The sequence below is a fragment of the Sebastes umbrosus genome, chromosome 16 (genome assembly GCF_015220745.1).
Source record: "Sebastes umbrosus isolate fSebUmb1 chromosome 16, fSebUmb1.pri, whole genome shotgun sequence".
In the NCBI taxonomy this organism is placed as follows: Eukaryota; Metazoa; Chordata; class Actinopteri; order Perciformes; family Sebastidae; genus Sebastes; species Sebastes umbrosus.
The window spans coordinates 15,570,410-15,594,945 of record NC_051284.1 but is presented as its reverse complement, the minus strand read 5'-3'; the positions used below and the strand labels follow the sequence as shown (position 1 = coordinate 15,594,945).

Genomic DNA, 24,536 nt, shown 5'->3' with positions numbered 1-24,536 from the left:
GTTAAAATGCGTAGAGCCAGTGTTTGGTTTGTCCGTTCTGGGCTACTGTAGAAACATGGCAGACTCTGTGAAGAGGACCCGCTCCCCTATGTAGATATGAAGGGCTCATTCTAAGCTAATGAAAACACAACAAATCTTAGTTTATGGTGATTATACACTGAAGAAAACAAAGTTATGAATATCATATTCCATTTCTGCTAATAGATCCCCTGAAATGTTACACACTGCTCCTTTAATGTAACGGTTCCTGAGCTAATGATCCATGGCATCCACTTCAATTAACACATCCTAGTCAAATTATCACGTACTAGGATGACATTTCAACTCCTTTCAGTGCTTGAACTTCAACTGAATCTTCAGTTGCTTTTAACACATTCACTTCAACTTCATTTAGTGCTTACACTTGAACTGAAACTTCAACTTTTTTTAGCACTTCCATTTAAACTTATTTCAGTATATTTATTTTGAGTGCCATTTCAACTACAACTATTTCAGCATTTCAGCTATTTCAAACTGTGAATTTTCAACAATGAGCACACATAAATCCTCCAAAAATCTTGCATTTCTAGTTTATTAAATTGATATTCTACATCACGTTTTGTAATAACGTCTAATCTTACGACCCTAAAAAGACGCCGTGACGCTGCTTTTTTGTTTCTATTCATATCGACTTCACTCCACTTGAAAGCATCTACATTTATTTTCTGCAGTGGGAAAACATTAAACAGACCAACTCCATCACATCAAAAGGCACGATTGTGACAGTATCCAATCAACCGAGCCTTGAAACAAACTTAAAATGACATGGTGGTTGTTATCCATCACATGATTGATTCTGAATGTGCGCCACAAAGATGTGTTTAGTGTATATAAAAACTCCTTTTAAGTGCAATGTAGACGCAGACATAGCCACGTCTGACTTTGTTACTACAACTGTAGTATGAACCTTGACATTAGAGCTGGCTCCGTTCCTTCATCTCCAACCTTTCATTTTAGCACAATCAGCAGACACCCTCTCTTTGAACTCACTGGCAACTTCATATTGAGGGGGACCCTAAAATAAACTTTGGTCCAGACTATTCCCAACTCACGAGCATGCTCTACTACAAAAAGCACCGCTTTCTGAAGTGCTCTGTGTTTTCCCACATCTGCCTGATTATGGCTCTTCATCTGAAGCCTGGCTGTCACAAGACCAGGCTGCAGCTCCTCCTGCCAGTGAGAAAGAGAGAGCACAGACTCTGGCCCTAATTAGGCATCTTAGAGTAATTAGACTAAACACAGCCTTCACGCTCCACTCCGCTCATTCATCATGCTCTGCTCTAGCGCAGAGGAAATGCACTGTATGCACATGCACAAACGAGTAACACACTGCGTCAAACTGTGGCTTAATCCTCCAGGCCCCATTCAAGCGCTGTGTTAGAGTCTGAAGACAAACCGGCACTATTACACTGAATGTGTTTCTTATTGCCGAGCTGCAGACCTCCTGCCTCCACGGAGTGTAGCCTAAGGAAAGGGAAGAGCTTGAGATCCAATTGAGTCACAGAGGATGAAGTAGTATGAAACAATATCCCATGCCGCTGTTGACTTTGGGCAGGGAGAGGTAGGGGCTGTAACACATACAATAGATGAGAGGATCAACCACTAAACCTCCATAAATCCACTTGTTTTAGACCTCGACCTCTGGGAGTGATGCTGTCTTTTAACATTTGAACTGGCTGCAGGAAAGTGTTGCAAATATGGCTTCGAAACACCACAGCGGAAGATGATGCGGTCTGATCGTACAAATCAGGGGAGTGACTCACGGCCATGGTCTCTGGTTTTAGTTACCAGACAGGTGACTTCATGCTTTATAGACGCTGAATCAAGCTTGAATTTTTTAACAAGAGTGACACATTTCACAACCCTCGATGATCTCATCTCAGGAACCTGCAGAGTTTATACAAACTCTCTACACAACTCACCGATGACGATGAGGGTATAGTTGATGTTGACGCTACCAAAGCCGTTGGTGGCTTTGCAGATGTAGGTCCCCGTGTCATCTGCCTCCACCTCCTTGATCTTCAGGCCCATGCGGAGGATACGGAAACGGATCCAGCCGCTGTGGATGTTGCGCCCGTCTTTGGTCCACATTATGAGGGGCGGAGGGTCTCCTTCCACTGGACACGGCAGCTTAATGGCGCTCCCGAGCCGGGCCATCTGTCTGTGAGCAACCTTCTCAGACACCCGTGGAGGTCCTGAAGACACACAAACACAGTAATGTCTGTAACAGTCTGGGAAACCAATTTTTTCAAAACCTTGATGTAGTTTCCCAAAAGGAAAACAAATTATGTGTTTGAAAATGCAGCCCACAATAACACTGAAAATGGGTTCCTGAGGCTGATACCAATATTTTTAGATGGTACTCCACATCTTTTACCATTTTCTTGACAAAATCAACCTCTTCCAGTTGTGACCACTTCAGTCAAAGGTTGATTTTTCTATTTCAGCGTTTTTCAAGTTTTGATCATCTTCAGAGGTACTATTCACAGAAATTCACAAGAAAAAAAGAGCAGACAAACACAAACTCTAAAGAAAAATAAATATAATTTGTGGCTGAAATCTTTCTTTTCAGGTTGGCAAAAGAAATCTCACCACGTGCTCCATTCAGTTAACCTGATCTGCCAGATGGTAAGTTACACAGAACCATCTGAGAAGCCGCCATTGGAAACTGTGTGGAAAAGGGCGGGCACTTTCAAAAAAATACTTAGCAGGTGATTGGATGAACCATCTGTCAATCAAAGTCTCGGGAGAAGAGCAAAAACATCTTTTCCATCAAGAAAAGCCTTCAGTGCCGTAATTTACTCTTCTTTCAATGAAGAAATACTCTCCAGTTCTGATATAACCGATGCTATTGCAGCTACAGTACGTTAACCTCTTCAGGAGCCGCCATTACTCCTTGGCGGAGGTAATAAGCATGATTAAGCAGGAAGCTGTCATTGTAAGTTTTAGTTTTTATATACAGTATAGTCAGAGAGGCGCCTCCTTCATATCCAACAATTTCACAAATATTACAAAATTGAACGGGTTTACTAACCAAGTGATTGCAAAAACAATTTTTCCGAACATCACAATGGGCAGCTTAGCTAACAAAAGTGTATTAGAATCAGTAAATGAAATAAAGTATCCTGCTTTCCCTGACTAAAACCACTTCTAAAAACAGCTCAGATGTGGGCAGATGGAATGAGATAGAGGTAATTTGTCATCTTTTTGTCTGATTACCCAGAAATGTTGAAACCAGATTGTAATAATTGGACAAGCCCGGCCGTCCACTGCCTGCACAGAGAGGGTAAAATGTTCTGGCTCTGTTTTTTTTGCGTGCGAGAGATCAAAGCGATGAGGGGGGCGGGTCGCAGTGAGACGGACAGCAGCCTGCTCTCCCTGCTCTTAATTGGCTCAGGTCTGCTCCCTCAGATCTGGTGAAGTGGAGCGGGCCGAAACACCCTGTGATGGTGTTAGGAGGCCTGCGCCGCTGCTCGCACAGCACCCGGCGTTCAACTAACCCCCTACCGAAACCTAAACAAAACCCTGAATTACCGAGCAGACTAGACACCGAAGAGAAACAGGAGATTGGGGGAGTGGAAGAGGGGGAGGAAATGCAACCAAACCCTATAGCTGCAAAAGTACACAGTCTGTGCCTCAGAACAAATGGCCGGTCTGGTAGCAGTAAAAACAATGGGGAGGGTAAGTACACATGGCCTCTCCCAACACATATACACACGCTCAAACACACACGGTCACATTCCTTTGGTGCATTTCACACATATGGTAAACAAGAAGATCATTATACTGATGGGGCTGCAGTGGGGGGAGGACACAGGTAACTCCATCTGGCTGTTTTATTCATCACATTGCCAACAGATGTATCTCAGCTGAAGGTACAACATCTGGACTGCTGGGCGGGTGACCTTCAATGCAAAAAAAATCTGGACTCACTCATATTTTTCTAAAAGAAATAATGATTTATAGGTCATGCCACAAAACTCAGTGGAAAAAAGTGACACTTGTGAGCGTAAAACCAATGAAAACCTCCTTCCTTTTTTTGTTTCTATGTCTTTCTCAACCATGCATGAACACACACACACACAAACTCAGAGTTTTCCTTCCTCTCTGTGGATGGCCTTTCCTGGTCCACAGCATGCACAGGAAATTGGAAGTGTCATTGTTTATGTCTGTGGAGAAAAAGTGACCACAGTTTTTTTGGCTGTTGTCAGCTGGCCCATATCTCACTCCTCTGCTACAAGGAAAGCAGAACAGAGGCGCTCACTGTTCAGTTTCTGACTCTACAGACTCTGCTCTAGGAACACAAACAGGTCACAGCGTTGGCTTAGGGCTGCTGGAGCTCATTTGGACTGAATTGATCCTAGACTTGTAAAAAAACATAAATATATTCCTGCCAAATCTTGAACAAATGAGCTTCAGTTATCTCTTCTGACTTGTGGTCCCGCAAGCCGCTCAGCCATGTGCTCCTTCTGGATTTATGGAGGGAACTGACATACAAAAACAAGGCCTGATTCATGTCAGAGGTTTAGCTGACGCAAAATGTCAAAACACATTGACCGAGCAGCAGAGGCAGGAATTCTCTTTTCCCTTTTTTTTTTTTTTACAAAACCTCTCTACAGGGTTGTTTGCAGGGCATTTGACTCTTATTGTACACTCAACCCCTGCCTTATATTGGAGATCCTTCATTAAATGTCTTTTAAGGAGGTTAAATAACGCTTCAAACTTGCGCTAAATTTTGACGAGGAAAAACTGTCAAGGCCATTTTCAAAGGGTTCCCTTGACCTCTGACCTCAAGATATGTGAATGAAAACTGGTTCTATGGGTACCCACGAGTCTCCCCTTTACAGACATGCCCACTTTATGATAATCACATGCAGTTTGGGGCAAGTCATAGTCAAGTCAGCACACTGACACACTGACAGCTGTTGTTGCCTGTTGGGCTTCAGTTTGCCATGTTATGATTTGAGCATATTTTTTATGCTAAATGCAGTACCTGTGAGGGTTTCTGGACGATATCTGTCATTGTTTTGTGTAGTTAATTGATTTCCAATAATAAATATATACATACATTTGCATAAAACAAGCATATTTGTCCACTCCCACTCCTGAGTATTAAATACTTGACAAATCTCCCTTTAAGGTACATTTTGAACAGATAAAAAATGTGCGATTCATTTGCGATCAATTACGATTAAATATTTTAATCGATTGACAGCCCTAAAAGGAATAATTCAACTTTTTGGGGAATAAGAATGGTCAACCAATCTTCTCATCTAACTACGTCTCGGGGAGGGGGGGGGGCATATTTTCAATAACTATTCATTTAATTGTGATAAACGTTTATGTGATCTTGAACTTGGCTTATTCAGGGCGACTCCATAAACACTTTGGATGGTGCTCCAAGTGCAAGGAATGTGCTACGAATGATTTCCTCCCTCCATCTCCGCTCTTAAAAAAACCTTTGAAGTCCTTTTGAAAAACAATCATGAAGAGGTGCTGAAATCAAGGACATCGTCTGAATAACTTAATAAGTATTTGTGCTGAGTGCATGACCACCATCCTTTCTTCAATAGGGACTCTCCTCCTCCTCCTCCTCCTCCTCCTCCTCCTCCTTCTCCTCCCTCTCAAGGACAGGTTCTCTTAACCTTGGAGTTGAAAGCTCGGAAACTACCACACAGAGGCCCTCTGTAAAAAAAAGTATAATTCTGAGAAAAATGTGTTGCCTTATCTGCTTGACTGTAAGATGCATAGCTACACTTTTGTCTGCTGTTTTAGTTTCAGTCCTCTGAGGCTCTCTCTCTCGTGGTTGCTGAACTAAGCGTTATGGTGGTGATGAGTGGGAATCTACATGATTTATGACAAACTGGTGAGCGTTTCAGACCATTTTACTCAAATTGTTAGAATTGTTAGCGGCTCTGTAAATGGAAAATGATACACATGACCATATGGGCTTTCCCGTATTGCAGAATTTGGTACGGCGCTCCTTATTATAGCCGAGCTCCGTGTGTGAATGGAATCTTTCATAGCGCAGGAAGAGGAGGAGGAGGCCTGGCGACTTTCAGAATTAGCTCTGTTTTTCTTTGCTCAATTTGGTGATGGATTATTTTAAGAGAAAGGGGCACATTCAATAAGAGGCATTCTTGTGATTGAGACTAAATATAGCTGTTTTTTACGAAACCTTGTGAGCGGGTTAATGAACTGTTGATCTGACGTGCAGGCATCCGTGGAGGGAAATATGTTAGGGAGAAGGAATACAAAAAAAATACAGACTACAAAGGCTGCCAGACTTGAGCAATGTTCAGATGTGCTGGCACCTCCACCTCTCCTCATTTATTTTCTCTTTTACAAAACACCTGTGGGTTTGTAATGATGTGTACATGCATTTTTCTTCCCATACAAAGTGCTTTGGTCTTTTCTAGTCATTGCAAACATGTCAATAAAGGGTTGGCTTGGCTGCTGACAGCTGCTCCAATAGCGAACACCTGGATCTTAACCAACGCGATAATGCACGCAACACCGTCTGTCCAATAGAGGATAGTTGTTCAAACAACACTGTAAACATCTTCTAATAAAAAGGATTTGGTCTTTAATCTCCAGCCAACTGCAAGTATTTCTTGTGCATCAAAAGGCTTTTGCACACTGTAGTGATTCATTACTTAGATAAACACTGATCTTAGTGAATGCGTCTTCAATATGGAGTATTTACATAAAGGATAAGAGGAGGATAGAAGCTGGAGAATGCTTCCTCCTACTCAGCAGCACTGTGTTAGCTCAGCAGACCGTACAAGAGCAGACAGACCTCTAACTTAAGAGAGGACGTTTAATGGAGCCTTCAAGGCAAATATTCTACCATGCATCTCTTAAAACCTCAGGCGCACTTGTACAATACAAATCGACAAAATGGATGTAAGTCAAGTTCAACGAACACAGGAGGGAAGTAAAAAAGAAAAGCACAAAAAACGACATGAAAGCTAGAAACCAAACCCAAGAGTCGGTGACTTTGCTTGAGACTGGAGGGGTTGGGTAAAGGCGAAAGGTGAGGCAGACCCCGAAGCTCGGGGAGTGTGTGAAAGGCCAGAGCTTCTGTTCAGGGCCCGCTGCTGCGCTTGGCTATACATTTCACAAGCAGAGATAAAAATCGGCATAAAACGGCGAGAGAGAAAGAGAGTGGGGGAGAGCCACCTTGGCAAATCAAGAAAGGAGGCGAGGTGAGGGATGGAGGGGAGGAGGCTGGGGCGGCGGCGGTGACAGGGTGAAAGGGGACGGGATATGTGGAGTGGCGGTGGAGGCTGTTCTGACAGCAGCGGGGTAGCCAAGGGTGAAGAATGCCGTCTTTTCTTACCCCTCCAGACGTCCAGCCCAGCAACTTCACCCAGCGTGGTAATCAATACCTGTTATTTTCCCCTCTCGGCTTTCCAATCAATAGATAAGAGCGGGGTAAGACCAGCCCGGACAATGGCTCTTTCTTCGGCCCCATCTGATGTGGGCTGAATAGCAACTGCTTCGGTGGTGGGAATGGTACAGGAGGAGCTATTGGGTGACATGAGGGACTAGAGAAACAGCAGGAGGGGGTGGAATATAAAGAAAGAGGTAAAGAGAATAAGATGCTCCAGTCGATCTATCTGATTAAAGCAGAATAACGACGCTGCAGTGAATCTGCTTCCTTCACTAATGGCCCCCCGAACAACGGGCTCCTGCCGACCCCTCATCAAAAGAACAGGAAAGAAATTACTCCAGCGTCATAAAGCTTCTGGAAACATCTCCATCACGCGGCGTACCCTTAACAGGCCCTACTGTGGAGCCTTTGAACTCTAAGCTGCTATATTTCATTAAACTTGACTGCTTTCTCCCGGCCCCAGCTGCCTCTGTCGGAGAAAAGCAGCGTGTGCGTGTGTGTAGACTCCTTACTACTGTCACCTGTAGTTCCACCAGAAACTAATCAGTTAGACAGAAACATTTGTTCGTTTGTCTATAAACTGGAGAGACAGTTATGTTTCTGATTACAGGTCATTATTTATACAGAGGTGATCAATCTCGTCAGAAACAAACCTCTGCTAACACTAAATAAAATGAATGCACTTTAATGAAATGCCAAGTGTGGTTATGTTTAGGCCATCATCTACTAACTACGCTGACCAGGATCCAGGTGGCTGCTATTACCTCACAATTTCCTGGGAGAAATCCTCCGTTCTATAACTTATTGATACTTTGATTATATGAAAAGCCCCTTTCAGGATTCATTCAGGATTTCCTATAAGGACTCCATACTTTTCCGTACGTCCACAAGCCTGGAAAAGCACAGAGTCCTTATGGAAAGTCCTTAACTTGAATTAATAGAGGCCTTTCATATAATGTTTTTGGAGTGGCCATTTTGGAGTGCGTACGAGTTGCTGTGGAACAGTTCACAGCCTGCTTTTCCAATTTCCTACCTGGTCTACCACTGTACAGAGAGTTGGGTATTTTCTTTTGAAAGTGGTCACTATTTCGGGTTATTATTATTGTTAATATTATCTTTTAAGAGCCTTCTGATACATGCCATTGACTATTGTTGTCTATAATGGGGTGAGAAGGAGAGTTTGGCTCATTCTTCACTTCTTCTTATTTTGATTTAGCTCATTTTTGTTGCTGTTTTCCTTGTTTTCTAAAGAGTACGGCTGACAATATTTTACACTTTTCTCATTGTCAATAAAAAAGAAAACCAACACTGAATCGATGCTATGAAAGGACTGTCTGATATAGCTTATTCCTCTGTGCCAAAGACCTCCATTGTTCTCCGAATATGATTAAAAATACATTAAAGAGCCACATTGTTGCACTGGGTGACATGTTCTTTCCTTACCAGGAACATGGGCGCAGTAGTTTAGTTTGAGTCATCCCACATTCACCATCCTGCCATAAACAATCACTACACCATCAAATGTGTAAAGATCTGCGGTCGAAAATAGTCCCCAATAACTCCTGTTTGAATAATATTCACTAAAATTTGCGGTTCCCAGGTGTTTTAGGAAACTCCCGAGCCTTTTTTAAGAAATTAAACTATATGTTTGTGAACATTTTTTAAAGATTTACTTCAGTAGGAACCAATGTCTGGTTTTTCTTTTCATGGGATTTGTTGACAAAAACAAAAATATTGAATAATGCCAGCTTTATCATTTAATGTTTTTATCTCTTTCTGGTTATGTGTATGTCCACTTTAAAAGAAAAGAAGGGGATTGTCGATACAAGAGCATAATGTGTAAGGGATAATGTACAGCGAGACGGTCGTTGTTGTGAAATAAACCCCGACAGGGCGATTCACGGAGAGGTCTTGCATTGCCCTGAAGGGGTTCATTTCACAACAATAACCCCGCTAGCTGTACATTATCCTGCTTATTACACAGCTACTTACTTAGGAATAATTTGACACAAAAACCGTCCGCCAGAGTCCAAGATCAGAACTGCGTCCATAGCAACAGTCTGTTATACATAGCAACGGTCTGCTATAAAGATAAATAACTTTAATTTCAATCATTTTAAAGATAACTAACAGACCATAGAACGCCATGATTGCCCAATCAGTATCGGGTATTCATCAAAGCCGTGTAATAAAAAATGTTAACTATTTTGTTCAATATTCTCTCAATAAAAATGTCAGAAATTAAATAAAATAAATACAATTTTTGAGAGAAATATTGATGTAACTGGTCAAATTTCCTGAAGTACCCATTGACTGACTATGGCAAATTTTCAATCCAAAAATATCAATATAAGATTATGAAAAACCACAACATTCAATCACTCGGTTTCTGAGGGAATGGTATATACAAATGAAATAATATTCTTAGTAAATACACTAATTCAGTGGCATAACTTTCCCATGCAAATGTGAGTTCACTGGTCTTGCCCTGTCATAAAGAGCGCACAGTGAGTGGCACTCTAGTCGCTTTATCTCACTCCATTAGGCTAAGGCCTGGTGCACACACAGGGGCTGAGTGTGTGCTTAGGGCCACTTATCAGGGAAGAGGCAACAGGAGGGAGAGGCTGGGAAGCAAGGCAGAGAAAGGCCAGATAGAGTGACAGACAGAGACAGAGAAAGAGGGGTCAGAGGAGGGGAGAGGAAGAAAATGAAGCCAAGGAGAGGGTTGATTTAGAGAGTGGCAGGGAGCAGGGGCTAAGATGGCAGAGAGGCCTCCTTTAACACGCAGCTCATAAGGCGAGGAGGGCTGCATGGGGGAGTAAAGGGGGATTAGGTGGGCCCAGGCGGCAGTAACCAGGAATCCCAACAATCTCACACCCCACTCCCTGGCCCGGGCTCAGCCTCAGCCACATGACACACTCAAACAGACCTCTCTCTCTCCAGCACAGAGCACGGCACCAACGAGCACCTGTTTATTACTGTCTGTCTCATGTGTTTGGAGATGGACCGACCTCTTGGCACTGAAAGGGACATTGTGTGAAACGCTCACACGTGTTTGGCTGCTCTGGACCGCCTGCATATTGTATCATATTCTCTCTGACAAACACACAGAAATGAAAGTTTAGACTGTAGTCACCATGCCACAGAAAACACAGGGTGTTAAAGAGTAAAGTCCTTACTTTAGATTAGTATTTAATAACCACATACTCCTTCCTCCAGAGTAGAAGTGCCCAACCTCTTCCCGAGGGGTCGTGAGACAGTGGTGCAATCAGTGAAATAGGAAAGCAAGAAAAAAACTTTGATGCTCAATTTTTCCCCTAGATGTTCTTCTAATTCAGTGGTTTACCCCAAAGGGAGATAATTAAACTGATATAGGATTCAATCTGCTTTTTTTCCAAATTTGTTGCTTTTTTTATGTGTACCTCCTCAGGCCTGTAATAATCCTCCAAAATAATATAATGTGAGAAGGAAACTCAGTCTTTAGTTGGACTGCACACAACTCTAAACTAAGACTATGAACTGATTAGGGGTCATAAGGAGACACTGTTTTATTCTAAGGGTCTGGATGTCAAAATGTTTGGGAACCACTGTAATATAATCTTTGCTTTTGTTATGAATTACTTAATAGTTTTACCTTTCAGGCCTAAAGAATGATTCAAATTAGGGCTGGGTGATATGGGGAAAATCAAATATCACGATATTTTTAACCCAATACCTCAATATCGATATTGCAACAATATTATAGGGCTGACCATTGGCACTTTTATAAAATATTTAGTCAATAAAACTTTTGATAAATAAACATCAGTAATGTGGATATAATGACTAAGTGTATGGCTGTAATGCAGCCTTTAAAACCAGGAAAAGACAACACTTATGCCATATTACGATATCCAAAATCAAAGACGATATCTAGTCTCATATCACAATATTGGCCAGCCCTAATTCAAGAACAACAAAAAACAGAGAGTGAGACAGTGCTGATATGATACTTAACTTTTTTCAAGGAATATAAACATAATTTTCTACAAAACCCTATTTTCATACAAGTAAATCCCCATTTTCTAATGTTAAATGTTGAGAAAGACAAGCAGCCATACAAGGAGTTCATCTAAATCAGTCAGTACTCACTCAAGCAAGCACTTGATGCCAGCTTTCTCTGTTCTATGGACACTTTTAGTTGGTAACACAAAAGTATGGGCTCTCTATCCTACATATGCAACAGATGACGCTGGGGGACAGGTAGACGTTTTTCTTCGCCAAAAACGTTGGGAACCACGGCTCCAGAGCATGCTTACTGGACAATAACATCTGGTGCCATGATACACCGTCTCCTCATAACAAGATCTCTGTTTATGTTGCTTCATGGCCTCCATCAGACAACAGCGAGGTGCATCCTGCCACTCCCTGCGCGCCTCCTCCTCCTTCAACCTTCCTGCATTCCACCACGGGAAATAACTAACATCCCAACCTGTGTTTGGCTCATTGTGTACAGTTGACACAGTCGGGAGTCCAGTCTGGAGGTGCCGAATGAGATACAGATGTCTTATTAAGTCGAGCCACCGTCGCTCTGCGTTGGTCTGATGTTCTACTGACTGGCAGAGAAGCACAGAGGTTGTAAACAAGGCTGTTTTGAGCCAGACATGCTGTCACCGGCAGACCAGTGTGTGTGTCTCTCTCTCTCTGTATGTGTTGTGCTCACATCTGTGTGATGATGACGATGATGATAATGGCCGAGCCTGGCACCGAGTGCCCCTCATTTCTCCGTCTCCAGGAACCCTACACCGGCGTACAGTCTGAGGATCAGCCAATCTCCATGACACTGGGAAGCGCTTTACACCAGCGCCTTTGTCAACAAGGTCTTTTCAGGAAAGGGCCATTGACAGACTGCGATGTAGCAGGAGTGTTTGGGCAGAATGGAGCGATTCAGGACAGAGCGGGAGGGAGGGAGAGGCCAGGAGAGGAGTGGGTGAGGGAAAGAGAAAGGCGGGTGAGACAGAGACGAGACAGAGCGGGGAGCAGGGGGGAGAGGCAAGGCGAGACAGACGGACAGGGTGGAGGAACTGGCAAAGCTCTCACTGACAGCAATGGGGCCTCTTGACAATCCAGGAATATTGTCTGAAATCAATCTGTCACCGTGGAGCTGTTGAGCCTGTCATTACGATGTGGTACTCGCCCTTTCACAGTGACAATTTGTTCAGTGCTTTCCCAGTTCACCTTACTACTCAGCTGTACAGAGGTCAGTGCCCTCTATCCATCTCCGGCTGCCAGTCTGGCTGTCTCTCTCTCTCTTTGTTAATCAACTGTCCACACTCAGCTACACAGTCCTTTTATCAAGGTGACCTGCACAGGAACAGGCGGCTGATGACCAGAATAAATGTCCCGTTGCAAGGACTTCTGTTATGTTGAGACGATGTTTGACTTGCTGGTGGCGCCAGAAGAAAAGTCAGCAGATGATCAAAGTAATTTGAATTCAACCTCTAGGGACCTTAAAGGTACAGTGTGTAGGATTTGGCGGCATCTAGTGGTGTGGTTGCAGACTTCAACCAACCTCTCTGCTCAGTCCTCGCTTTCCAAGACTGTAGTAACGTGAGCCACAGAGTGCAAAACCGTGGTAACGCCGTTCACCTCGCTCAAAGGCCATCCTTACCATAATAACACTACTTTAGGAGCAACAGAAGTCAGACGGCGGCTGGCGGTAACACAGTTTTACACTCTGCGGCTCACGTTACCGCAGTTTAACAAGCACGTCGGAGAACTACGGTGGCCTTCAGGTAACGTAAAAACATAAAAGTGTTTGGTTTGTCCGTTCTGGGCTCCTGTAGAAACATGGCGAAGATACATGACGGACTCCGTGAAGAGGACCCGCTCCGTATGTAGATATGAAGGGCTCATTCTAAGTTAACAAAAACGGTGATTATACACTAATGAAAACATAGTTATGAATATTATATTCCATTTCTGCTAACAGATCCTCTGAAATGTTACACACTGTTCCTTTAAATATCTGCACCAACTGTCATGGCAATCCATCCAATAGTTGTAAAGGTATTTCACTCTGAACCACAAACCTCATGGTGGCGCTTCAGAAAGAAAAGTCAGAGGATCACCACTTTTCATGAAAATCCATCAAATAGTTGTTGAGATATTTCAGTCTGGACCAAAGTGCAACCGACTCACAAACCCACAGACAAGCTGTCCCCAGAGTCTCGCCTCTAGCATGGATAAAAATAAACAAAAAGAACAGTCAGTTCAGCTAATATTCAATCTAGACACAGAATAACTGTATGAATGGAGCAGTGCCCACATCTGCCAAGCCTTTAACTCCAAGTACATCCAGGCTGGGGGCTTATCCAAGGCCCAAACTCACATCCCAGTGCATGAGGAAATCAAATCAGTTTCACTGCATGGTGCAGAATTCCAGTCTGGGATAGCAGTAGCTCTGCTATAAAATATGACAGATTATACTCTTTGCTTCTGAAATGATTTTTCCTCCCTTGTCCCATTCCACTCTTTGAGTCAAAGCGGGGACATATTTTTCCATTCATTACACAAGTCCCCTGAATGAAAAGTCAGGGCCTCTTTGCTTCCTCGCCTCACCTCTCCAGTGTTGAGAGAGAGACTGCTACTGCTGGAAACGGGTGCAAACAAATTCCATCGTGACAGCGTATCCGCTCGCAATGAAAACTTCTATTTTGACGCACTGTGACAAGCAATCGCCCAGACCAGACTCTTTATAGCCACAATCAATGGGGACAATGCGCAAAGAATTTCCGAGGTCGCTCAAAAGAATCGCTAATGAAAAACAAAGTGGAAGTGAAAAAGCCACAAAGCCATGTGGGGTCTCATTGAAGCCCATCGGAGGTGAACTGAAAGCGGGGGGGGGGGGGGGGTGGGGGGGGGGAACGAGGAGGGGAGGATGGATGAAACTGGAAGGAGGGTCCGGGGGTGTGTGTCGAAGGCAGCGGAGGCCTCATTCAGAGCTCGTTATCCCAGCTGTCCCCTGGCTTGGCTTTCTTCAGGCTCAGCCAGCCATTGCTGTTGCCACCACCATAACTTTCAATCAACCTTTTAACTGCAGAACGGCAGAGTCGGTGTGTGTGTGTGTGTGTGTTAGTGAGGGTTTGTCTGAACAACAAGTGATTTCTAATGAAACCCCCTGAGAGAGGCGGAGATAGCAGAGAAACAAAGACAGAGAAAACTCTCATAATCCTTTTCGACGTGATGTCGGATATCAGATTATAAGAAGAAGGAAGTATGGAAAGGAAAACAATGAAAGACTGGATGGCACAGAGATGTAAAAAAAAAAATAAGACAGGAAGCTTCTCATCAAGTTATGTATAACAGGTACTTCCTGGCGGCCTGATGTGGTATTCTGATAAGTCAGTATGAGGCTACAGCAGCACTGATTCAAGCAGGCTGTGGCAAGTACGGCAAACAAGCACATACAGTAAGATGGGGCAGATAATATTTCTGCAGTTCAAATCAGCCTTTTATTCACTAACATCACAATGACAACTGTTGAGCTTGTCCAGACCTGCTCAGTCCAAGCAACATCCTCAAGGCCACCATCGCAGAAACACAGTATGGATATGTTTTCCTGACATAACAAAAGGTTGTCATGGTACATTTTTTTTAGGTTTTTCGCAAGGTTGCTCAACACCGAGGAGGGGGCAGAGGATGCAAACAGGGAGAGAATGCTAGAGGACATGGAGAAGTGGGGAGAAGAAAGAAAAGTTTCGATTTCTGCACCCCCTGCCTGCAGCTGCAGGTCCGAATCGTAAATCTACAGGATTCAAATCTACAGGAAAACAACACCGACTTCTCCTGTTGAGGGGTGAAAGAGGAGAGCAATAGGAATCTCATCATTTCACTCACTAACGTGACTGAGTGAACAGCTGTGGAGCACAAAACGATGAGGAGGTGGGAGATGGAGGAGGAGGAGGAGGAGGCGGGTGTCTCTCTCCACGACTTGGCTCCTCAAAAGAAAAAGAGAAAACAGAGCGGGACTGGAGAAATGAAGGAGGCTTAGAAAGAGGGGTTGCGCAAGACAAACACTTCCCACTGTGGGGCTGAAATGTTATTGTAAGGTCACTTGTAAGGTTCCAGCGAGGCGGACCCTCACCCCCACCTACAGGCTCGCTTCCACACGCTCAGTCCACTCTCTCTCTGGCCAAGGGTGTAACACAGCAGCCTGGACTGTGGAGTCTCAACAGTGTCCAGTATCATCTGATGCTTATTTAACACCAAACAGCTGTCAATTTAACAAAAATCTGTTATTCATACGTCTGCTAAATCCTGCAAGTCAGACCGGGTTGCGCATAAAGTCAATTATCATCTGAATGGTGACGGCCTGGCACCTCCCGTGTGCACTTTTGTGAGCAGCTCCGTGAGTTTTTTTGCGAAGGTTAACGGGAGCAAAAGGAATTCTATTTAACTGAACCCAAATCCATTCAGGCAGCAGGAAGAGTGTGTGTGGTCTGAAACACTCCCAGCGCCAACTGCCCAAACAAACTAATGAGCATTGTACACACAGGCCTTCGTATGATTCAATAGGATTTTCTTAAAACTAAAAAAAAGAAGAAATTCTCCTCATATGCATTGAAGCATTAGCATACAGCTGGAAATGACAAAGCGGACAATGCCTTGTTGAAATTCCACATGAATGCTAATTGAAGTGGCCATTAAAGTCAGTCAATGAGGGGAGTGTTGCTCACAGGGATTATATGACCCCGCTAAAGTAAACACCAACTGACCTCCATTATGACTACTTATCACAGCTACAGCCCTTTCCTTTCTTTCCCCTCGGAGGGGTGAAGTCTGACACATTCCTCTCAACGAATGTTTCCTCCTCAGCTAACAGGGTCGGCAGTGTGCGCTGATGGATGGGGACCACGGATTGCCAGAATGGTGGTAACATTATTTCCGTGATAGAAACAGAGAGGTTGCCGGAGGAATATTATTTCCACCTGGTGTGGAGGAGAAAGAGGTTGAGCGGGAATAGTTGTTGGTATACCTCTGAGGTTTTCCAAATTGCCCTGTGCTCCTTGCATGTCTCATTATCATGACTTTTCTCAGGGTAATTTCAGCCCGCTTAATAAAACACACACATATATATTCAGACGCATGAACGCAGCGCTCATTCACTCTCGTAACTTCTTCTCACGCACCTCTAAATGGCAGCGCCCCAGTAAAGAGAGTCCCCCGTCTACTGCGAGTTCTTATAGATGGCAAATAAGTCGGAGTCTACAGGGATGAGGAGTGTTTAAAATTAATTACTGCTGCCCAGTCCAACCTGGGGGACCACAGCACGTAATAATCCATCCATTGTTCTCCACAAATGGACCCAGACTCGGTAAATAGGGGGTAACGGAGAGCTGCGAAAGGCTGGGTGGGAGTAAAGGTCAACTCATGCCTTGTTTTAACGACAGCACATTAACTTAACTTACTTCCTTCGACTTTACACTGGTAATAAATGGGAGGAAATGCAAAGAGAAGCAGGGGAAAAGAAGGGGGACATGTGTAAGAAGGGTGGCAGGCAGCGTCTGGTTTGGAAAGCAGAAAATTGGAGGTGATGCAGTCGCACAGGTTAGAGTTGAAGTAGAAGACGATGTTTGAATTTGAGTTTGGTGCGGGCTGAAAAACAAAATGTAACATGAAACTGATTTCATTTCTAACACCTAAATGGAGCATTAAAGTGGCGAGTTGGGCAAGGATTGTTAAAAGCATGCTATCACGGCCGAGCTCACAGCCCCCCAGAACACCACTGTTACACCTTTTTGCTATTCAGGAGCTATTTAAAAAAATAAGAGGACTTTGGGGCATTTGGTTACTGAGAAACTAGCCTCATTACGGTTAAAGGAAATGGAAAACTGCCTGGGAGCCAAATAGCCTTGTGATTTTAAAAGCCCTTGGCATACAATTTATCTCATAGTACCTTCTTGTTATGAAACCATGATGTAACTCTGCTATAAAATGTACTTTTTCCAACGAGGGTTGCAGAGCAGTTTACGTGCTCTTAACTTCACCGGGAGGCTCCAGAGGTGAAGCGAACGTGTGTGGTGTTAGAAAACTAGGAAATAACACAGAGTCCATACATGCACGACTGTATTTGACGTCTGTTTCTAATTAAAAATGCATCGAAACAGCACCATTCAGAGTGCGTGTGTGTTCATTGTTAGCTAGTCCTTGCGCATAACAGAGACACCTGGTGCCTCTCTGTTTCTCCCAGGGTGCATTTCTGCAGATCCATATGTCTGGGCTGCTGCATTCCTGTGTTAGTGGAGCCCAGTGGTCCCCGGGCCTGTCACCACATTAGAGGCTCTGCTGGGACACATCATTGAGCACCTCCTCCAGCTGCTGGGGGTGGCCACGCACCAGAGGGGGAGGAAACAAGGCGCTGGGATGGAGGAAGTGCGGGGGGTTCCTAGGGGGGTCTTAAGAAATAATTCTTGCTTGGCCAGTCGCAAAGTCGTAGCAGTGGAGAGAGGGAGGGTCCATATGTGTGTGTGGGCAGGGGGTCTAGGGTCAGATGTCGCCTGATGACTGACAGCAACAGGCTTAAAATCGCTCACCAAAACTTACTGTCTTCTGGTGTGTTGCTTGAAATGTTTAGATAACAGCAGTAAAGTAACACTTCCAATGTGTTTTTTACTGTTTCACACATAAGTCAAAGGGGGCCCTGTCCTTTATAATTTAATTCACATTTGTCAAAGATGTCATCATGCATTGTTAAATTTTACAGGAGCGGTTTAACAGCTTCTCTGGCCTTAGCTGCACTATAACAGCCACAAGTTTTCGAGTCGAAACCCCCCGACTGTATTTCACCGGTTGTCAGAGTCAAGCTGTTGCATTTGGACTGTAACACAGAACTCACTGTATCACTGCTGCTGCTGCTGCTGGGAAAACTGTGGAATATTTACTCTTCACAGATCTTCATTCAAAATCATCTCCCTGCCAACTACATATCTGCGGATATGTCTATCCGTCGGTGCATCTGCAACCACTTTCAGAGAAATTATGAAAAACAGGCTGTAAATTCTTCCTTTTGTCAACCATTATATCCATTGGACCTCCACTCGCCACCATCGGATTCCTCTTTGGATTTCTCCTTCGCTGACATCTGTTAATCTGTAAACATACAAAATTGCCTGTCTAATCTTATTTAGCCTTCACGTCTTGTTTACTTTTGGTTTAGTGGTGCCGTGAAGGCACGGCTGCCACGCTGTGAATAAGGCATTGTCTGCAGACCCACAGATCTAATCTATCCCCTCTAAACCGCCGCCAACCCCCTCTACCTTGAGCCCTGATAGCCACATGCAGGTATTGTACCTATCGGACGCCTCTTGAATTCACTTCCATGCTGAGCTGGAGAAGAAAGAGAGCGCTATAGAGCCCGCTTGTTTTGCGAGTGCGTGGTCTTCCGGGGAAATGTGTCTGGCTTTCAGATTTCTCTCATTAAAGTGAAGTTTCAAGTTTTGCCTCGGTCTTTGACTCTGGACGCTGGATTGCATCAGACACGGTTCAGTAATCAGTGATGGATGAAATCATAGAAATTGCCTCGACAGATATTCATGACCTGCTGACAAGCTCACTGTAAGTTGTTTTTATAAAGAAACGTATTGATACTGGCACAATAAACAGTGCAGTGAATTGTGGTCAGACTGAGGTCTCCCGCTCTCCACTCAGTGTTTCGGTCATGAACACACACACACACATACACAGGCTGACATGAGACAGTCCCTTGGCCAGCCACGGGAGAGCTGGACTCTTTACACTGACTTGTGTTCTTTCACCCTGGGAAGCTGATGGATGATGTTTGTTTGGTTTAGCTGTAGTGAATGTGCACACACACACACACACACACACACTCGGCCATGACTGAAACACACACAAACTGGGGGTAAGGGTTGGCTTGCCCTCTCTCATTCCCCTGCCTCGTGTTGATTTTGGGCCCTGTTTAGAGATTTTTCAGTTCTTAGTTTTCCGTCTCTTACTTCTCGGTGTGAAAACGTTAAAGGGCCCAACTGAGACTTTCTTCATGCTCACAAGAAACCAGCCAGTCAACTGGAGTTATAATGAGCTCTGAATCTGGTGTTACCTGCCCGGTTTACAACACGTCATATTAAGAAAGAACGATGAAGAAAGAGCGTTTATGAAGCAGGGTCTTACCTCTTGCGCAGTCAGTCAGCAAAACAGCCTCAAAGATGATCAGCACAATCCTCAGGACGCCCATACTGTCCAAAGACAACTGCATGTCCCCTAAATCTGAAAGACACATGGTCACAGTGACACAGGGTATATTATTCTCCAAGGAGCTATCAAACGATTTAGAAAAAAACATCTTTGTCGTTCAAGCCAATTTCACATGCTATGATTAAAAAAAACAGTATGATAAACACAAGTAATATCAACGACTGTACTATTAATAACAACTCAATAACTAGACTTTTTTCTGGCTGGACAAAGTTTTTGTGGCCATCAGTGGTTCCCAAACTAGACTTCTGGGACATTTTTGGGTCTAAAATTAACCCAAAATGAAATAAGTTTAACATCAATATAAAAAACAACAACAATATAATTCCATAACAATATATAAGCTTTCTTTTATCAAATATAACTTTTATCAGTGATTGTACTATTCATAGCAACTCAACAACTAAAACTAGATTTTTTCTGGCTGGACAAAGTTTTGGTGGTTCCCAAACTAGACTACTGGGACATTTTGGGGTCTAAAATGAACCCAAAATGAAGTAAGTATTAAAATATATATATATATATAATTCCGTAACAATACATTACCAATATGTTAGCTCCATCACATAATGTGTGAGAGTGATTATTCAGTCCAACTACAGTCAGACACTCAGGGTTCTGGGGCTTAACATTGGGGGTCCACATACTTTCAAAGTCCTTGTAAAGTTTAATAAGTCCTGGTTAATGTAATATATCACAGTTTTATGTTAATAAAGAAATATTCAAACAGCTAACCGAGGTCTTGAATAGCAAACTGTTGGTTTTACACACTCAAATATGTGTTGGAGAAATTGTGGTACACATATTGGCAACCATATTCATATATTTTGGACATGCCCTAAATTAAAAACATTTTGGGAAGAGGTATTTTTGGGCACTCAAAGATGTATTCCACCAAAATGTCACTAAAGATCCAAAAATGGCACTGCTGGGAGCAATACTCGGAGGAATTGATGGAAGAGCCAAAAAATATCTCTTACGAATATTGCTAACAGCAGCAGTTAAATGCATCACAATTAAGTGGCTAAAACCTGAGCCCCCAACATACAATTTATGGATTGAGATGATTATACTAATACAGTGATTGGTGATCTGAATATTTTTCTATATCCTGGATCATACTTGTATCTCTTGTCTTCCTGACCCAGGTCATCTCTCTAAGCACATAAACACACCCACACAACACACACCCTGACCTCTGACCCTTCACCACATTTATATTTATTTAAATGTATTTATTTAATTATTTTACTTTATTTTATTTTAATTCATTGGATTGTTTAAGTATGTGTCATCCCTTTTTCTCTGAATTCAACTGAAATAACAATTTAAGATGAAGTCTTGTTTTGTGTTTTTTGTGTTTTCTCTCTCCCCCCCCTTGTTTTAAGTTGTGAAATTTTGTGACAAGAGACAGCTGTAAAATGAAAATACAGTAGAAAAGAATGTGATGATGATGGTATAAGTTGCTGAAACAGCAATAAAAACTAACTTAAAAAAAAAAAGGTCTGTTTTATCTAGCTTATCTTTGCTCATTGTGAAATATCACTAATGTGGCTGGACAAAGTTTTTTGTGGCCATCAGTGGTTCCCAAACTAGACTTCTGGGACATTTTGAGGTCTAAAATTAACCCCAAAATGAAAGAAGTTTAACATCAATATAAAAAACAACAACAATATAATTCATAACAATATAGAAACTTTCTTTTATCAAATATAACAGTATGATATACACAATTAATATCAATGATTGTACTATTCATAGCAACTAAATAGCTAAAACTTGACTTTTTTCTGACTCCTGGGACATTTTGGGGTCTAAAATGAACCCAAAATGAAGTAAGTATAAAAACAAAATCTATATAATTCCTTAACAATACATTACCAATATGTTAGCACCATCACATAATGTGTGAGAGTGATTATTCAGTCCAACTACAGCCAGACACTCTTTACATTGGGGGTCCACATACTTTACCAAGTCCTTGTGAAGTTTAAGAAGTCCTGGTTAATGTAATATCACAGTTTTATGTTAATAAACAAATATTAACCGAGGTCTTGAATAGCAAACTGTTCATGAAAAGCTCTGTTTTAAACTAGCTTATCTTTGCTCATTGTGACATATCACTGATGCTGCTCACTTTGTAACATTAGCTCGCTTTGCATGCTAATAAATACATTTTAAAACCAAATGGAGGGGAAAAAACAGTATAAATATGTGGATAACATACCTGGATATTCAATGAATGAAGTCAACCTCGTGTCAGCCTCTTGACAGAAGGGTTTGTAGCTAAAGTCCGTGTTGAGTCCATGAATCAAAGAGTTGACAGTGGTCGACTTCTCACCGACCTCTAACGGACCAGCAGCACGCGCTTCTTCTCTCTCTCATCAAATAACGCTTTCAAAGGTGGAAATAAACCGGATACTTCCATAAAATCACAATAAAAGTCTCTTAATGCTAATTTATTATTTTAAAAAAAAAAAAAAAAAAAAAAATCTCAGAGCAGTCCTGTCTGTAGTAGCCCGCTCCGTCCAACAAAGTGACTTTCTCCAGAGCAGCAGCGAGCAGCGGAGACTTGTTGTCCGTCCCAGAGCTGCAAGCTGCGGGCCAATCACAGCCCGCAGAGAGGCTGGACACGTTTAACTCTTTATAAACCTCCTCTTCATCACAAAGACCATTATCCTCCTCTCTGTCAGCTTAGTGTAGGAGGAAAGAGATAACAGCTGCAGAGATTAAAGAAGGACAACTACACAAATATCACTTCAAATATTAAATCCATATGGCCTTTTTATTGGCCTCATCCACATGTGTGTTTGTTTGTTTTTGTTTGATCTGTTTCTCATTGTTTCTGTGTGTCATATTGTAATTATTCCTTGTTTTTTTTTCATTGTTTTGACGTTTCTTCTTGTGTGTGAAGCACTTTGTAACGATGTGTGGTTATATAAATAAAGCTTTACTGACTTACTTACTTACTAATTACTATATCAAAGGGAGGTTATTAGAATACTGAATTCTCCTATATGAGATGTAAACAAAAAAAACTTCTAACAAAGTAATTGAACTTTCTGCTGGGCATCACAGACTCAAATTTCCACATCATTATTGAACTTCAAAAGTTGTAAAATGCTACTGAAACCACATCTGGAATATAACATTTTCCATATTTAAGGGTAAATCAAGGGTAAATAAATTAAAATACATGGTTCAGCACTGTCCATATGGCTATATCAAAGGGAGGTTATTAGAATACTTTACTGTTATTCTCCTATATGAGATGTAAACAAAAAAAACTTCTAACAAAGTAATTGAACTTTCTGCTGGGCATCACAGACTCAAATCTCCACATCATTATTAAACTTCAAAAGTTGTAAAATAACCTATTCCCTAAGACTCCAAAAATGACACATTTATTAAAAGGTGGAGCCCTGCCATGATTATACTAATACAGTGATCGGTGATCTGAATATTTTTATATATCTTGGATCATGTCTCTAAGCACATACACACACCTATACAACACACACCCATACAACACACACCCTTCCACACACTTCCCCTCCCTGACCTCTGACCCTTCACAACATTTATTTTTATTTAAATTAATTAATTAATTCATTTATTTATTTAACTTTATTTTATTTTAATTCTTTGGATTGTTTAAGTATGTATCCTCCCTTTTTCTCTGAATTAAATTTAAATTATTGTTTGTTGTTTTGTTTTTTTGTGTTTTCTCTCTCCCCCCTTGTTTTAAGTTGTGAAATTAAATAAATTAAAACAATTAAATTCATTTAAAAAAAAAATGAAAATACAGTGGGAAAGAATGTGATGATGATTGTATAAGTTGCTGAAACTGCAATAAAAACTAAGTTAAAAAAAAAAAAGTTGTAAAATTCTACTGAAACCACATCTGGAATATAACATTTTCCATATTTAAGGGTAGATAAATTAAAATATATGGTTCAGCACTGTATTTCCCTGTGCTATGACTGATATAACTATTAATACAACGCCATGAACAAGTGCTGCCACCTAGTGGACTGTTCCTACAGTAACACAGAGATTCCCACAGCACAAGCAATGCCTGTTTCACTCATTATACATGTTGGCAGCATATAGATGTAATCTCTAATCCAGTACTGAATGTGTGGGGTCTCCAGGATGGTGTATGGTAAAACTGTTGTTTTCTTGGAGGGTTATTCCAGCAATTTTTCCAAGAGATAAGGGCTGACCCGAATGCTTTGTAGCTTTGACCGTTGCCATGGTATTCGGCCTCCAAATCATTATTCAAATGCTTTTTTTTTATATACATAAATTTGTAATAATAATGTAAAAGTCCCCAAATAGCCCATGAAATAATGAATAATCCCACAACATTATTCATTATCCATATTCAACATTAATTATTATTAGTTATTCTCAGACGGATATAGCTGTTTGTTGTGTGTACAGTAGTGCGGCAGCGGTGCTGTCTAAGGTACTGAAACGGGGGAGATGGAGGCCAACAGACAGGAGCATGTGTCAGCCTGCGGCACCGCGCTGCTCCGTGAAGCTTCGAATACCTTCGAATATTTCTCACTGAAGCTTCGAAGCCCAAAAAAACGGTATTCGGGACAGCCCTACAAGAGATGGCATAAAAAAGCTGGAACCTACACTTCCCATAATACAATCAGTAGTTTAATTGGACCATCCATGTTTTGCCAAGATAAGACATGGTTTCTTTAGAAAGCTCCCTCCAGAGCCAAATAAAACATTTAACAGCTGTTTTCACAGGCTGACGTGGTTCCTCGTGACAAGTAAACTGCTATGTGGAAAAATCTGAAGCAGTAATAATGTGTCACTCCAGCTCGCC

General features: G+C 42.2%; 1 protein-coding gene across 1 annotated transcript in view; it reads right to left on the bottom strand.

Annotated features, from left to right (window-relative positions):
- LOC119474938 (fibroblast growth factor receptor-like 1) overlaps positions 1-22,388 on the bottom strand; it is a 31,288-nt gene extending 8,900 nt beyond the window's left edge. The window contains exons 1-3 of the mRNA XM_037747317.1: positions 21,918-22,388; positions 19,607-19,702; positions 1,962-2,234 (exon numbers count right to left, since the gene is read on the bottom strand). Of these exons, the coding sequence (XP_037603245.1) occupies positions 1,962-2,234; positions 19,607-19,691 (358 nt within the window). The 5' untranslated portion in view covers positions 19,692-19,702; positions 21,918-22,388. The remainder of the gene's footprint in view (positions 1-1,961; positions 2,235-19,606; positions 19,703-21,917) is intronic.
- Positions 22,389-24,536: the final 2,148 nt, after the last annotated feature.